Source organism: Mesoplodon densirostris, chromosome 4, assembly GCF_025265405.1.
Source record: "Mesoplodon densirostris isolate mMesDen1 chromosome 4, mMesDen1 primary haplotype, whole genome shotgun sequence".
In the NCBI taxonomy this organism is placed as follows: Eukaryota; Metazoa; Chordata; class Mammalia; order Artiodactyla; family Ziphiidae; genus Mesoplodon; species Mesoplodon densirostris.
Window position 1 is genome coordinate 6,490,040 of NC_082664.1, and position 15,422 is coordinate 6,505,461.

At 61.2% G+C, this 15,422-nt stretch overlaps 1 protein-coding gene across 1 annotated transcript in view; it reads left to right on the forward strand.

Moving 5' to 3' along the window:
* The window catches only part of CCDC85C (coiled-coil domain containing 85C), an 81,602-nt gene that overhangs the window by 56,906 nt on the left and 9,274 nt on the right, over nt 1–15,422 (forward strand). The window contains exons 2-3 of the mRNA XM_060097889.1: nt 3,799–3,872; nt 14,668–14,775. Of these exons, the coding sequence (XP_059953872.1) occupies nt 3,799–3,872; nt 14,668–14,775 (182 nt within the window). The remainder of the gene's footprint in view (nt 1–3,798; nt 3,873–14,667; nt 14,776–15,422) is intronic.

Genomic DNA, 15,422 nt, shown 5'->3' on the forward strand with positions numbered 1-15,422 from the left:
TCCTGGCAGCATGCAGAGCCTGGCTTGGGGAGATGGGGGTAGGGGCAGTGGGGACGGGGTCCCGTGTGGCCGGGGAGGCTTATCTGGGTCTTTGAGGAGGCGGCCTCATAGCCTGTTAAACTCTGCAGGATCGGGCAGGCTCGGGGCTGAGGCTGGGCCTCGGAAAAGGCCCCCAGAGCAGAGCTGGGGGCAGTGGGCAGAGGGTGGCCGATGGGGCCCACTTTCCACGCCGTCCTCTGGGCCACCCTTCTGTTTGCCTTGACCTTAACAGGGGACTCTGCGATGTGAAGGTCCAATCGTTTAGTCCCTTCTCCTTTTTTATAAAGAAAGATTTCTCCCTATTCTAAAGGGAGATTATTTGAAAATTAACAAGAAACAGTGTGAATAAATAAACAGTCATGCGTCTCCTCGTGAGCAACTCCTCCACATTCAGTATCTCTGTGTGCCTCGTTCCTGGATTTCTGTTTCAATACATCGATATTTTTAAACATAACAGCAATTCTACAAGTAGTTTTGTGTCCAGTTCTTTTCCCTGGCATTTAAGTGTTTTTCTTACCGTTGAGAGAAACTCTCCTAAACGTCATCTGCTGACGACAAGGGTATAAACTCTCTGCTGCTGTTGGACAAATAGTTGTGTCCAGTTTTGGTCACTGTAACACTGTCTGCATTCTTCATGATTGGAATTAATTCCTTAGGATACGTTCCACTGGGAGCACTGGGTGATTAAAGACATTTTAAGTTTCTCACATTGTTCTTTTGGAATTCAAAAGAAAAACCCAACAAACCTTGATGTCTGAAGTGTAGTTCATCCTCTGCAGCCTCTTGGGGTTTGGGGGAACCCAGACAGATGGGCTGAGCGGAGCGGTTCCTTGCTCTGGGGCCACGGACGCGGCCCGTGGTTTGTGGGATGAGCGATCGCCTGTGTCCCTTCTCGCGGCGCTGGCTCTGTCGCCGCTTCTTCCCGACTGCCATCCTGGGAGGTGGGCGTGAGGCTGTGGAGCGGCGGTGTGCCCGGCCCGCCTGCTGCCCGGCGCGGGCGCTAAGCTGGTCGGCACGTCTGCTGACTCCCACCCAGGCCGTGGCTCCAGAGGCAGCCTGGCAGAGAAGGGAAGGGCTGGGAGCTCCTGGCTCAGCCCATCGGAATGGCAGAGGGACACAAACTCGCCCCCATGGCCAGGAGACCATGGGCGGGCGGTGTGCCCGCCTTCAGGGTGGCTCGGTGACCGTCCAGGGCAGCGTGAGAGCTAGTGACCTGACTCAGGTCGTTGGTCACACACAGGTGGCTGGTCCTTCTCCTGACTTCAGGGCTGTGCCTGGCAGCACACCCCCTGGTGGGGCTGCGGTGAGCGGGGGGGCTGGCTTGTGGCTGTGCCCGAGGGTTGGGCAGTAGTGGTGCACCCAGGGGAGATGCTTGACCAAGAGCCACGTCTCATTAGGGACCTCTGCCGGCTTCTCGCAACGGCACGGCGCTGTGAGCCCCTCCCAGAGCGGCGGGACGCCTGGGGTCCTGAGCACTGACCTATGGGGGTGGGCCTGGGTGGTGGGGAGAGGGTCTGGAAGTCTGGGCCCTGGGCCTCCCTGCTCACGTGCCAGCAAGTAGGGACACTCTTCCTTGTGGCCTCCTCGTCTGGAAAACGGGGACGATGCCTTTTGGCCCCTGCGAGCCTTCAAGGAGGGGCCAGGTGCAGGGGCTGCCGTGTGTCACACAGGGGGTGGATGGGGGGGACCTTCCCTCCCCCACCGACCCCACCCAGAGGGGGACCACATAGGGGTCAGTGGTGGTTTTAACGTGTAAGGTTGAGGGAGCTGGGAGGGTCTTTACCTTATCCGCTGTTTCCCGGGTGGTGTTCCAGGGAACCCTCCTGCCGGCAGCAGGTGGAGGACACAGAGGATTGGGGAGGCCAGGCTGCACCCCATCTCCGTCCCCCTGCTCAGAGGGCCCAGCACCCCTATAACACTGAGCCCCTTCCTGTCAGGCCTGTTCGTGAGGGCGGGTGCGGACATGATGTAGGAACTGCTGGTCAGTTTGGGCTGATGGACGGGTAAAGGCTGGGGGCCAGCATGGGGTGTGAACTGTAGTGACTGCGCAGGGGGCTTGGGGCCCTGGGGAGGGGGCCACTGGCCGCCCCATCCTCACAGGGCGCCCGTGGACTCCTCCTCTGCCGGCAGGCTCTGTCGGGGAGGGGCGTGGCATCCATGTCATACACCAGGACGCTAAGGGCCCAGGACTCGTCCGCAGTCGTGCTGACTGCTGGCGTGGTTGCATGACGGTCCAGCTTGTCCTCTGGCTGCACCTCAGCCCCCTTTGCCCACCTGGGAAGGTTAAAAGCCCCTCCGGTGGGGTGGGAAGTGGTGTGGGGCATTAGGGAGCTGGCTTTGGTCTAAGGTCTGGTGCCTTCTGAGATGAGGGGCCGCTGGTGAGATCCGGGAAGACCCTGGGTCCTGCTGGGGGTCGGGGCCGGTGGGAACAGCACACTGGCCCAGGGGTGGGCAGGGTCCAGGCTGGCGTCTGGGCTGGGTGGCCTCTGGCCGGGCGCTCGTGCAGGTGAGAGGCGCATAGCCGTCCCTTAGCAGGTAGCAGCAGACCTCCTGGGGGAGGTACCCCATGCTGTCACAGAGGCGCTCAGACCTACCTTTCTTCCCTCGGCACGGGCACCTGCTGTGACTCTTCGGTCCCCTTGCCTACCCGACCCTGTGTTAACCTTCCCTGTCCCGTGTTCTGCCTCCCTCCCCTTGCCCTCTCTGCCCCAGGTCACCCTTGGCCTCCACCCAGGCAGGCTCCCTTGTCCTGGCCTGGAGTGAGTTAGTCATTAGTTTTCTCCTCTGAGCTGATTTCCAGCCCAATGGAGAGGCAGGACCAGGGCTGTGGGTAGCCAGGGTGGCGGAATTTCTCTCGTTTCTTCTTTTTTTTTTTTAAATAGAGACAGGATGCTTTAAGGTGGTTTTTAAAAATTAATTAATTAGTTAGCTTCTATTTTGGCTGCATCGGGTCTTTGTTGCTGCTCATGGGCTTTCTCTAGTTGCGGCCAGCGGAGGCTTCTCTTGTTGCGGAGCACGGGCACTAGGCACGCGGGCTTCAGTAGTTGTGGCACGTGGGCTCAGTAGTTGTGGCTCGCGGGCTCTAGAGCTCAGGCTCAGCAGTTGTGGCCTACGGGCTTTGTTGCTCCGCGGCATGTGGGATCTTCCCGGACCAGGGCTGGAACCCGTGTCCCCTGCACTGGCAGGCGGATTCTTAACCGCCACGCCACCGGGGCAGTCCCTCTCCCACTTCTGATGTGATTGTGCAGCGGGGTCAGCGTGGTGAGGGAAGGTGGATTTCACCCCCTCCGCGTTCAGGAACTGGGGGCGTGTGGTTGGAGGTATCTCACTGGCCCCTGACTGCAGGAGGGGTGGTGAGTTATCTGCACTATGCGGCCCCCCGAACAAATCGCTTGTAGAAGTTCTGTGCGTCAGGCAGGATGGAGCGGAGGAAGCCCAGATGCTAACTTGGCATGCTCGGGGCCTCAGTTTCCCTCCTGAGCAGGGGAGGGCCTCCCTGGACCCTGGGCCGTGGGGTGGGCTGCCCCTGGGTGAGGGTCCCACCAGGGGAGCGTTTGTGAGAACTCGTTTTGGACCTAAAGCATTGTGGAAGCTGAAGGAATCAGCCCAGGACAAGCTGGTGAGGGTCCCATCATCCCCTTTCCGCAGGTCAGGGAAACCTGGGCTCAGAGGCCCACCGGAGGGGGCCCAGGGGAGGGTGGGCCCTCCTGTTGGATACAGTTTGCTGACAGGTGACGTGCCCCCTTTGTGTCGTTACAGATCCCTCGTCCACGTACATCAGGCAGCTGGAGACCAAGGTGAAGCTGCTGGAGGGTGACAAGCTCCTGGCACAGGTAGGCTGGCCGTGGGCCAACCCCACCCCGAGGGCCAGCGCAGGCCCTGCTGCCGCCCACCACCCGGGGCCTGACCCTCGCCCCAGCACGCCTGGGGCTCCCTTCCCCCTTCCCACCCCTAACCTTCCACCTGCCCCCGACTCCTGCCCGGAGTCACCTCCTGGGACACCCGGCCGAGGACGGCCACCTGCCTTCCCTCCATCACAGCCTTTCCCTGTCTGTCCCACCCCGTGGTCTGAGAGCTCCCTGGGGGCTGGTTTTGGGTCTGTCTCAGAGATGGCACAGAACACACACACAAGTGCTGAGGAAATGGACTGCTTTGCCCTTTGGATGGGCGCATCAAGGCCCAAGAGGCGGGCTGGCCCGTCCCCGCGCAGACCCACATGGAAACTTCCCTGCCCGTGCCGTGCCAGGTCCTCTCTGGGCTGGGGTTGCCCTCCTCCCTCCTGCCTGGCCTGAGTCCACAGACAGATGAGGCCAGGCCTCGTCCCCGGCCTGCCCCGGGCCTGTCCCCAGCACAGGGACGGCGGGTTAGAGATGGGTGATGGGGTCAGTGCGGGGAGGAGGTGGTGCCGGATGAGAGGTGGGGGGAAGGCGTCTGTGCCCTTGGTGAGTGCGGCTGGAGCGTGGAGGGGACATGGCTGCCAGGACGAGGGGCCCTTCCTGCTGTTGGCAGGGTGGTGATGGGAGGCTGTGATCACCCCGGTCGGTCGGGGTGTCTGGAGCCAGCTGGCTCCGCTGACCCTCCAGCCTCTTTCTCCCTTGTACTCATCCCTGACTTCATCTCAGTATCCCTCTCCCCTGCCACATCTGCTGGCCCATAAGTGGCCGGCCAGGATGCCCAGAGTGTTTCTCTGGGAACCAGCCCCAGGGAGGGCTCAGCTGCCTGGCCTCGTTGCTAGGCGACCAGTGGGCTTGGCGCCACTGCCCTGCTCAGACACCCTCTCTGCCCGCTGGGCGGCGGCTGGGATGCTCACAGCCCCAAGTGCAGCCCGACGACTGCCATCCCACCTCTCGCCCTCGCAGGGGCTGCTGGAAGTTCCCCCTGGCTCGGCAGGACCCTGCAGAGTATGTGGCTCACGTTTGGGTCTTTGCTCCCCGACATCCCATGGCCAGCGCACTGTGTCAGGCGCATAGCCAGGCACTGAATTGCAAGGCTTGTTTTCAAACAAAATGTGTCATTTGTTAAGGTGCTGGAAGGGCCTGGCTACAAGATATGCTGGCTCCTCGGGGCTGGCAAGGGCAGGGAGGGCTGGGGCCTTGCCTGGCTGTGGGCTAGGGCTCCTTAGACCTGAACGCTCCACGTGCGCTTGTCCTGGTTGCTAAGGGGGGTGTGTGGGGCGGGCTGCAGGAGCTGTAGGCAGAGGTGATGGGGGCAGCCTCAGGACTTGGGGGCCTTTGCCCTGGAGCTGGTTCCCATCCAGCGAGCAGGGGAGCAAGTCACTCACTTCAGCCACCGTACAGCAGGAGGAAGGCCAGGACCTCGCTCTGGCAGTGGAAGCCTCCAACCAGGGGGCTCAGCAGCCTTGTGAGCCTGCCCCAGTCCAGCTGTTCTTTGTGTCACTGTTTCTGGGGAGAAGCAGGTTGAGAGCTTGGAGCCCAAATTTGGGATGCCATTTGCAGTGCTGTTCTGCGGTCCAGCCAGGGCATGGCTTGTGGTCCTGTTTCCAAGGACAAGGACAGGAGTGCCCCTGTGGCCCCTGCTCTCCTAGGCCACGTTGTCCCACCGTGAACAGGCACCCAGTTCCACGTGGCAGACTTGACCATGGACTTGTGCAAAACCTGCACACGCTCAGGCTGCGGAGTGGCAGTCCTTCCTCTTCCTCCTCCCTCTGGGAACCCCCTGGCCTCATAAGGGGTCCCCCCATAGCTGTGTCCACTTGCCCCGTGCCCACAAGTGCAGAGGTGGAGGTTGACGGGGCCCTGTGTCTGGAGCATCAGGGGTGCGGCCACCACCTGGGCAGGGGGTGTCTCTGCCTGGTCCCTCCCCGCCAAGCCTGCTCTGACCCGCTCCCAGGGGTCAGACTGGGGACCTTGTCCTTGTCCTGGAGGCAGCAGCAGTGGGGTTCTGTCCCCGACCTGCTCTCTGGAAACACACAGCCGTCAGATGGGGGCGCGGCCTCTCGCCTGGGCCCAGGCGTGCTGGCTTCAGGCAGATTGGGCTTTAGGGACAAGAACCTGCTTTGGCCCGGCTCCGCGCTAGTACAGGAGAAATGCTGGGAACTCAGAGACCATCCAGTGTGCCAGGGTTCCAAGTTTCTTGTTTCTTGAGTAGACGTCTCTTTCTCCCCCAGTGAAGCCTCGTGAGGCTGAGCGGCTCTGGCAGTAGCCGGGGGTGCTTGTGTGTGTCATGGGGGTGGGGCGCCTGGGTCCTGTTCTCGTCTCTTTCTCACGAAGACTCTGCTGGCGAGTGGGGGCCTTGCCCAGGGTCTCTCAGTGAGCGGCGTCAGGGCCATGCCCAGCATCCCGAGAAGGGGGGCAGCCGTGTGGTGCTGGGGCCTTGGCCCCCCAGTGCACTGCATACCCACCTGCCCGGGTCCCCTTGCTTCAGCTGAGGGCTGACCCTCAACCTACAGTATGCAGAAGCACCCAGGGGCCAGGGTGTGGGCAGGGCATCTCCAGGGTCATGGGCGGGGCTCCTGTTGCCCCTGCCCCCTGCTGCCACCAGGGCTTGGCCTTGAGGGTGGGTGGGTGCCCTGGAGGAGGGCATTGCTGTTCTGAGCCACGCAGGAGATGTGAGAAACAGTGAGAGAAGGGCCGCTTCTGGCCTGCTCAGGGCTTCCTGGCAGCAGTTGATACCTTGCCTGCCTCTGGGTTCCTAGGCTGGCTCAGGTGGCATCAGCTTTATGAGGACCCTTGAGCCACTTCCTCTCCCCTGGCCTCTGTTTGCTTACCTGTAAAATGGGCACTCGCTCACTCACTCCATGTGTAACTGATCACCTGCTGTGTGCATGGCCCGGGGGTACAGTGGTGTCCAGGCAGAGGCCTAGCCCCAGGGGACACTCTTGTGCTGCCTACTTGTCCTGGCCAGCAGGCCCATGTATATGGGAGGGCTGTGGAGGACAATGGAGGTGGGGAGAACTCCGTGGGCAGGGCTCAGCCCACAAGTAGACCACTGGTCTTATTTTGATGGGGTCCAGGGAAGATGGGGTTTCCTTAGCCTCCTTCCTCCTGGCCTCCTGCCAATAGCCTTCCCCAGTCACCCCCAGGTGGCCTGGCACTTGCTCTGGGCTCTCTCAGCCCCATAGGCTGCCCTCTCTTGCTGATGGGGTATTGGGATCCTCCTTGTGAAGCCTGGCCTCGACCCCTGCTGGACTGTTAGGTACTCAAGAACTGGGCTGCTGGGTCTCAGTGCCCAGCTGGACTTGGTGGATGCATCTTGGGAAACCCTGGCTGCACCCACCTGGTCTCCCAGGCCAGGAGGGGAGGATGGTTCTTGCCCAGAATAAGGAAGGTCTGCTTAACCAGGGAGAGTGGCTTCATAAGGTAGTGAGTGTACCATCTTTGGAGGTAATCAAGTGTGGATGGATGGATGGATGGATGGATGGATGGGGGGTATGGATGGCCATGTTTGGGAATATTGAAGAAGGAGATTGCTGCCATGGGTGGGATTCTGGCCACAGTCTCATGGGCTCTAGCTTGTGAGATTTTATGATTCTGGCACCTATATCTTTTCAGTGAAATCAAATTGCACAGAAACCTCCAGCTCTGTGCAAAGTGGAAAATCTGTCTTTGGCGAAAAGCAGGGGAGAGCAATGTTATTCTTTTAACGTCTTCGGGTGACGTGGCTTTGGGGTTTGGGTGGGAGGGCAGAGAGCCTCTGTGGATTCCCGTTCCCCGCTGCCCACCCTCTCCCTCCACGGCCTCTGTTTAATTCCAGAACAGCTTTAATTAAAAATGTGCCAGAGTGTTCACAGGCTAAATTACTGTATTGCAGTTCATATTTTCTTTCTCATGTCGGCTTTAAAATTTCATCAACACAGCTGCTTCCTCTGCAATGATTCATCTGGAGCCCCGTATGTGATACGATTTTTCCCGTGGATTCTGTGCCTAGCCGGGCTGGGCTGGAGACGGCTGTCATTGACGCGGGGGCCTCCGCTCTGTGGTTCCCTCCATTCAGTTCCCTGCTGGGCTGATCAATGAAGGCGCCGCATGTGCCCAGAAGCCAGCTTCACAAAAGAGCAAGAAGCAGGTTGGGCAAGAGTGGGCGGCCATCTGGGGGAGAGGAGGCGGTGGTCCAGGCCCACGGCTGTGACCCGTCCCAGCCGGCCCCCCTCCGCCTGGCCCCTGTGCCCGCTCTTCCCATCCTGCCACGCCACCCAGGGTCACCGTACACTCAGGTTGGAAGTGACCCCAGGATTTACACCAAGCATGGATGGGGAAACTGAGGCCTGGGTGGAGGAGGATTTCCTGGGACAGGTGATTGTATTAGTTTGCTAGAGCTGCCGTAACAAAGAACCACGCACTTTGGCAGAGGGGGGTGCGTGGAGAAGGGGCTTAAGCAACTGAAATGTATTGAATGTATTGTCTCACAGTTCTGGGGAGCGTGGGGTCAACAGGTCAGCATATGAATTTGACTGGGACACAATTCAACCTGTAGCAATGGTGGTGTTGGCCTGACGGTATAAGAAAGTGGGTTTGAGCCCCAGAGGAGTCTGGATTCAGATAATCCCTGCTGTGTGGCTTTAGGTAAGATACCTTATGTCCCGGTGCCTGGTTTCCTCCCCTATAAGACAGGGCTGATGGTGATGCCTGCTACAGCACTGACTGGAACCTGGGGGCGCCCGGGCAGTGCTCACGCTTCTCTCCTTTTCCTGGTCTTGGGAGCCTGGGATTTTTCAAGGTCTGGCAGACCACGCCCATTCAGCCGGGCTTGGTCCCTGATGGACTGCTCCTTTTTGCCTTTTGTCTGAGTTTTGAACCATCCAGGCCTTGGGACTGAGGAACAGTCTGCTACTATCTGAGCCCATTGCTGATACCTCAATACTGTTTCCTGCATCCCCAAGGAGGGTTGTTTTGGTTGGTTGGTCCCCTTGCCCAAGCCCTGCGGAGATGCTGGCCTCACGGTATGTCTGTGGTGGCAGTTCTGCTCGCTGGCATCTTCTGTGACGTGCTGCTTTGTTGACAGGCTCTGGGCCATCCCTGCTTCGCCTTCGTTTGGTGTCGGGGTTGGCTGTCAGGTCCCCGCCCCCTCTGTCGTGAGTGCTGTGCTCTCCGGAGGCTTCGTCTGCTTCATAGCAGAACCGTAGAACCAGTGCACGCTCTTCCGCAGCCACAGGGAGGAAACGCCCTCTTCCCGTCATCCAAGCAGATGGTCAGTGTAGCAACGTGGGCGGGAAGAGAGACTAGGAATTCTACCTCTGTCCCCTATGCCCGAGGCTTAACCAGTGTCCACCAGGTGAGCCAGACGCCAGGTGGTCAGCATGGTAAGAGGCCAACCCCAGAGCCAGAGGGCCTGGTTCCAACCCCCAAAGTGCCACTTGCCAGCTGGGTGGCATTGGGCCAGTGGGTTAACCTCTCTGTGCCTCAGGTTTCCCAACTGTGAAATGGGGACACTAACGGTGTCTGCCCCAGGATTAAAGGGCAAATCACGGAAGGCACTGAGGGCCGGGGCTGGCTGGCGATAAGGGTCATGGGTCAGCCACTGTGACCTCGCCTGTGGGCCATCCAGCAGCTGGGTGTCCTTCTGGACCCCAACTGACATGCAGGCAAACAGAGACCTGGAAGTTGGCGAGTTGCTCAGATCCACTCAGTTGCGATGGGATTTGGATTTTGCGACACCTGTACCCTGCAGAGTCCCCCACCTGCCTCCACGGAGGTTACATGGCCTGCCCCTCACTCACCTCATCGGAGCAAGTAATGGTCCTGCCAGGGGACCCGTGAGGGGATGACGGTCACTGCGGTTGAGACCTGGTCAGCGCGGTACCCGTCAGTTACAGGCCACATGGTTCTGGGCGGTACACACATCTGGGTTTGAAAAATGGTTTAGGACCTGAAGTTGCATGGGAGTAGGGGGCAGTGCCAGCTGCGGGTGAGAAACATCAGCCACGCGTTAACCACATGTGGACGCCACGCTGCCTCGTCTGAGCACTAATCCGAAGAACCCACTGGATCCCCGGCCACGCCGCAGCCCCTTTGATTCACAGCCTGCTAATGAGTTCTCGTAAAATTAAAGGGGAAAAAAAGCAGGTAAATCTGGTGGGTGGGACCCGTATGTTCTCGTGAGAGACCTTGCAGGCCACCTTCGCCCTGAGGACAGGCAGATACCTGGCCTCGCCCCGCTGGCTGGGATCTCGGGGTGCCTCTCAGAAGGGCAGCCGTGTTCCGGTGTGAGCCTCGGGGAGGGCTGTGAAGGGGCCCCAGTGCCTGGCGTGTGGCAGGTGCGCTGTCAGTGTTTGTGCAATCTGGAGTTTCTAAAAACGCGGGGTGCCTGTGAGACGCCTTGGGGACCCCGACCTCGGCCCTTGGCCTCCCTACTTCAGCCCAGCCGAGGTCTTGGCGGCTTTGGGCTAATGGGTGTCCAGGGGAGGGAGGGCAGAGGTGAGGGTCGTGGTTGGCATTGCTGGGTGACACTTGCTCTCTTCCCTTCCAGCTGCCCCGCCCCTACGGCCGCCCGAGAAGCTGGCTTCAGGTAGAGCTGCCCGGCAGGGCTTGTTTGCAGTGCTGTGTGGGGTGGGGGCCGTTTGGAGTGCTGTGTGATGCACTGTCTGCGCTGGGTGCCCCCCGCAGCGCCCTCCCGTCTCTTCCTGGGAGCTGACCACCACCCAGGGTGCCCTGGTCCTGCCTTTAGATTCATCGTGGGATCCGCCCTCTCTGAGCCGGCGTTACTGCCCAGCTTTACAAATAACAGCCAAAGTGTTATGAGACGGTAGCCTCTCGTGCTGCTCCACCCAGGCCCCTCCTTACCCACCTCTCACCGGATCTGCCCAGGTTGTGAGGTCAGGGGGCAGGTCGAGATCTGCACTTTGCAGGAGAACCTGCAGTGCCCGGTAGGGTGAGGGCTTGCCAAGGCCACAGGAGTTAGTGCTGGCTTCCAGCTGGCCCAGGTCCTCGGGCGAGGTCTCCAGGGATGCCTGGAGGTGTGAAGAACCCACCAGCGCCCAGTGCTGGGCTCCCACCCTCTCCGAGCGCTACAGCCTTGCCACCCCCGGGAGGTAGGCGTTACTGCCCTGTGTTAGGGTTTCGGAAAGCGGGGCTGGTGTCACTTGGTGTCACTCCATCCCCATGATGGAGACACTGACATCTCCCTGTACCACGAGGGCTGGCAGGCTGAGGGATGGCTCCCACTGATGGGGTCCTGCCCCTGGTCACTGCATACACATCGGCCCATGGGCCCTGGGTCTGGGGACCTGAGCGGTCACCTGCGGACAGATTGCCAGGTGGGGACGCCCGGGCACCCCCGTGTCGGTGCTCACCTTCCATCTCCGCAGTGGCAGGCCTTGCTTCACCTGTCAGGCACTGCCTCCCTGCCTGGGTGCACACAGTAGGACCATGTCCTGTGGTAGCCTACAGCCCACCCGAGGGGCTGAGAGCCCTTTGGGACCAGGAAGCCAGGGTGAGTAGCTGCCTCTGAGTGAGCCCAGAAAGCGGCCCCGCAGTGAGGAGCCCTGAGTGGAGGGGCGGGGAGGTGGGCGCCTGGCCTTGTCTTCTCTGAGTTCTGCCCTTGGCCCGTTTCTGTTCAGCACGTCCTTTGACGGCGTTCCCCAGGAGGATCTGCAGGTGGCCTCAGGGGAGCCCCCGGCTGTGCAAGCAGGAGTCCCTGGGTAGGCGATGACTGGGTGCTCCCGTTGCCGGGGGCCTCCTTGCAGCCCCACAGAGGCCCGGAGAGGCTGGGGTGGCCCGAGTTCACACCACCCGCCGCGACCCGCTCTGAGCTGGATAGCGTTGCAGTGATGGCCCTGGACAGAGGCCCCGGGTGCCCTTAACAGTGGGATGGGTGGCTCTGCAGCCTCCTGGGTCTCTCCCCCCGGTCCAGAACTCTTGTGCTGCTTTTTTGTGGGGGACAGGGTGGGGGGGAAGCGGCCGTTGCTGCAGCTGCAGTGCTGGATCGTTTCCTTCCCTTTTAAGGATCCGGGCAACCCTGTTCCAGCTCCTGCTCTGTGTGTCAGATCCGTTTCCCTGTGTCCCGAGGGACCCCGTTAGGGGGCCTGGCGGGGCAGGGCAGTCCTCTCCTGGGGAGCAGTGGTGCGCCCCGTGTCCTGCCCGCCCCGCCGCCCCAGAAGGCCACTTCAGCTTCGCTCCACCTCAGTGGTGAAACCCTGGGGATTTCATCTTCCAGGGCACCAAGAGGCAAATGGCAGGGATTTTAATTTGGGTTTAAGTGCAATCATGTTTCTTCACGTCGATGCGTCATTAGCTGCGTTGCCCCAGCATCCTCCACGCCGGCTTTGTGGCTTTTTGCTCATAAAGTGCTGTGGACTCGCAGTTACGGACACATCGCCGAAGGCAGGGGTGGGCATTGCATGCTGCGAAGTAAAAACTCCCCACCCTCTTGCACACACACCTGCTCCCCAGGGAATTATCTGCAGGGAGGGAGGAGACACACAGACCTGTGTTTTCAGTAGCAGCACGTGGGCGGCTTCTGAACCCATTTGGTCCGGGATCAGAGACGCTGTGGAGGAGGGGAGACTCGGCCCAGAGCAGAATCTAGACGGGGTGCGGGTAAGGACAGGGCAGCACCCGCCGTCCTGGTCCCAGGGGCCGACGGGAGAGAGCAGTGGCTCCAATGCCTGGCCCTGTGGTCAAATCCGTGTGTGTGTGTGTGTGTGTGTGTGTGTGTGTGTGTGTGTGTGTGTGTCCGTCCAGCCGGGCCTTACACCTGGTCCCTTGACTTTCTCTCGCCAGGCAGGTGGGGATGTGCCTGCAGAATTGTGTCGGGGCCCCAGTGAGAGGCCTGCGGCCCCAGGGGTGGACATTCAGCGTGTTGAGTTGAGAATGCGCTTTTCCCCTGGAGAAGATTTTGTAACTGTCACAGAGACCTGGCCAGGAAAATAATTGGTTTTGGGATTTTTGCCTATAAATGGAGCTGGGGGTGAGACCCCCAGGGAGGCAGGGGTGCCCTGAAGGGGGGATCCCCAGGGGAGGGTGAATGAGTGCTGGGTGAGGGGCGGCGTCTCTTTCTTGTTGGTGCTCGGCTCAGATAGACCCCTGGCTGGGCCAGGGAGGGTCAGTATGCCTCGGGCTCTAACGCCTCAGGTTAACCCAAACAGGACTTGGTCGGTGTGTGACAGTCCCATTTTAAGATAGAGGACTGTGACCGAGGTCCCCTGGTAAGACCCTGCTGCAACTCAGGGGACCCCACTTCTCTCCCCTCTGTGTCCCTTGGTGACCTTGGCCACACTCCGGTCCTCCCTAGGCCACGGGAACAGTTCTTAGCTAGGCGGCTGATCTCTGCTCTCCTGGGGTGGGCGGGAGCCTGCGGTGGGGATGGGATGGGAGTGGGGTAATGAGGGGGAGTGACTACCTTTCTCCTGTTCCCCCGGGCCGCCTCCACTCCTGCCTGCTCTGTGTGTGCCCAAGCCCTTGAGACCTGGGGCGTCTGACCTGGGTCTGATGGGGGCGGGAAGGCAGAACCCAGGGAGTTGATGAGGCTGGAGGTCCTGTGAGAAATGGGGGCCTGGGTCCAGCGGCCGGCGGGGGTGGGGGAAGCTGGGTGTGTGCGGGGGGGCCCCCGGGCAGAGCAGGGGAGTGCTGAAGAGGAGGAGGGGGGGGCCCAGGAGTGGCTGCCGCCCGCCCCGTCTTGCTCCCCCAGCCCTGGCCTCTTCCCCTCCAAGGGTTTGTTTGGGCAACTCAACGGCCTGCTGCTGATTTATGGGACGTTCCGCTGCATTTTATCTGCCCAGAAGTGTTTCCGCAGTTCCTTTGAAGTAGAAGAGGGTGTTGGGGTCAGAAGCGCCACCCAGGGTTGTAGTGATGCAGAGGGTCCAGAGGCCAGGGTTTCTGCTCAGCGGGACCAGGGGACCTCCGCAGGATTGAGCGTGACCGCTGGGTCCTCCCCCTCTCTGGGTCCAGCCCCAGCTTCTGGGGGCCTCTGCTTTGCCCCAAGGGGAACCACCTGAGGCCAAATACGTGCTTGTTCATTCATTCATTCATTCACTGATTCATTCATTCACTCCTGCTTCCCCTCTCCTTCCGAGCGTGCCCTGAGCATCCATTAGCCGTGAGCCCGGCTGCGCTGGTACCTGTGGATACAGAGGGTGAGGCCCGGGGCTCGCACTCACGAGCTTCTTTCTGACGGCGGAGGCTCACGGGCAGCGTGTCAGAGCGCTGTGCAGGCTCATCCCTTGGGCAGCCCCAGCCCGGTGGAGGCGGGAGGATTTCCCGGAGGACCTGGGCCCCAGGGGCTGCAGAGGCCGTTCCCCAGGCCATTCGGGGACCGAGTGCAGGATGCTGGAGCGGAGGAACGAGGTGGGCGGGGCGGGGCGAGCCACGCCCCCATTCACTCGCCTGTTTATTCAGCCATTCAACAAACGTTTGTAAAATACACAGCAGGGAGCGAAACAAAGCCCCTGGCCTCGTGGCTCTGACTCTTGATGTCGCTTGATGACGCTTGATGTCGACGGCTACTGATGACAGTGGCAGTGAGGACAGATAAACTGGGGGGGCGGGGGCGGAGGGAGGACGCACGGGCCGGGCCTCCAGGCAGGTGGGAGGAGCAGAGCGGAGGGAGCCCCGCCTGGACCGGGCGGGCGTGTCTCGTCCAGCGGCCCGAAGACCTGACGGGAGCATCCTCGGCCCCCTCAGCCCAGCCCCTCGCCCCTCACGTCTAACCCCTCTCCCCTTCTCTCTCACGCAGCAGGCAGGATCCGGAGAGTTCCGGACGCTGCGGAAGGGCTTCTCCCCGTACCACTCGGAGTCCCAGCTCTCCAGCCTGCCGCCCTCCTACCAGGATGCCCTGCAGAATGTAAGTGTCCCTCCCCCAAGAGCCCCACTGTTCCCATGTGGACCGCCCACCTCCGGAAGTGGAGGGGTGAGGCTCAGACCGGCTGGTGACCTGCCCAGGGCACGAGGATGGTCCACGGCTGAGCTGGGATTGGGATCCTCAGCTTCTGCCCGAGCTGCTTCCAGGGCAAGGCTTGGGCTCAGGTCCGGAGTGGCCTTCCTCATGCCTCCGCCCTCCCAGGACGGCGCCTGGGCTCCTGACCCTTGACCCTCCACCCTCGACCCTTAGAACCTTGTAAGGGCCCAGCGTGGTGGTGAGAGGTGGAGGCCCAACTTGGGATACCGTTGCCGGCAGTGCAGGCTGGGGCAGAGGCCACGAGGCCCAGCCGCCGTCTCTCTGTGCAACTCGTCCGCCTGTGTCACTCCTCGGACACAGCAGGGAGTGGCTGCCCTGTGTGTACGTGAGGGCGACTACCCCAGACTTTGTAACGGAGGTGGAGGAGGAGCTCAAGTTTATGACCGTGGGCTTCCGTTATCACCAGGGCGCCTCCAAGGTGATCCTGGCTTCTCGCCTGGGCTCTGACCTGCCCTGGGTGGGACAGGGAGGGCAGCGTGCGGCCCGCCCCCTGGATGTGCATCCCGGCTCTGGACCGCTCCCTGTGGGTGAAT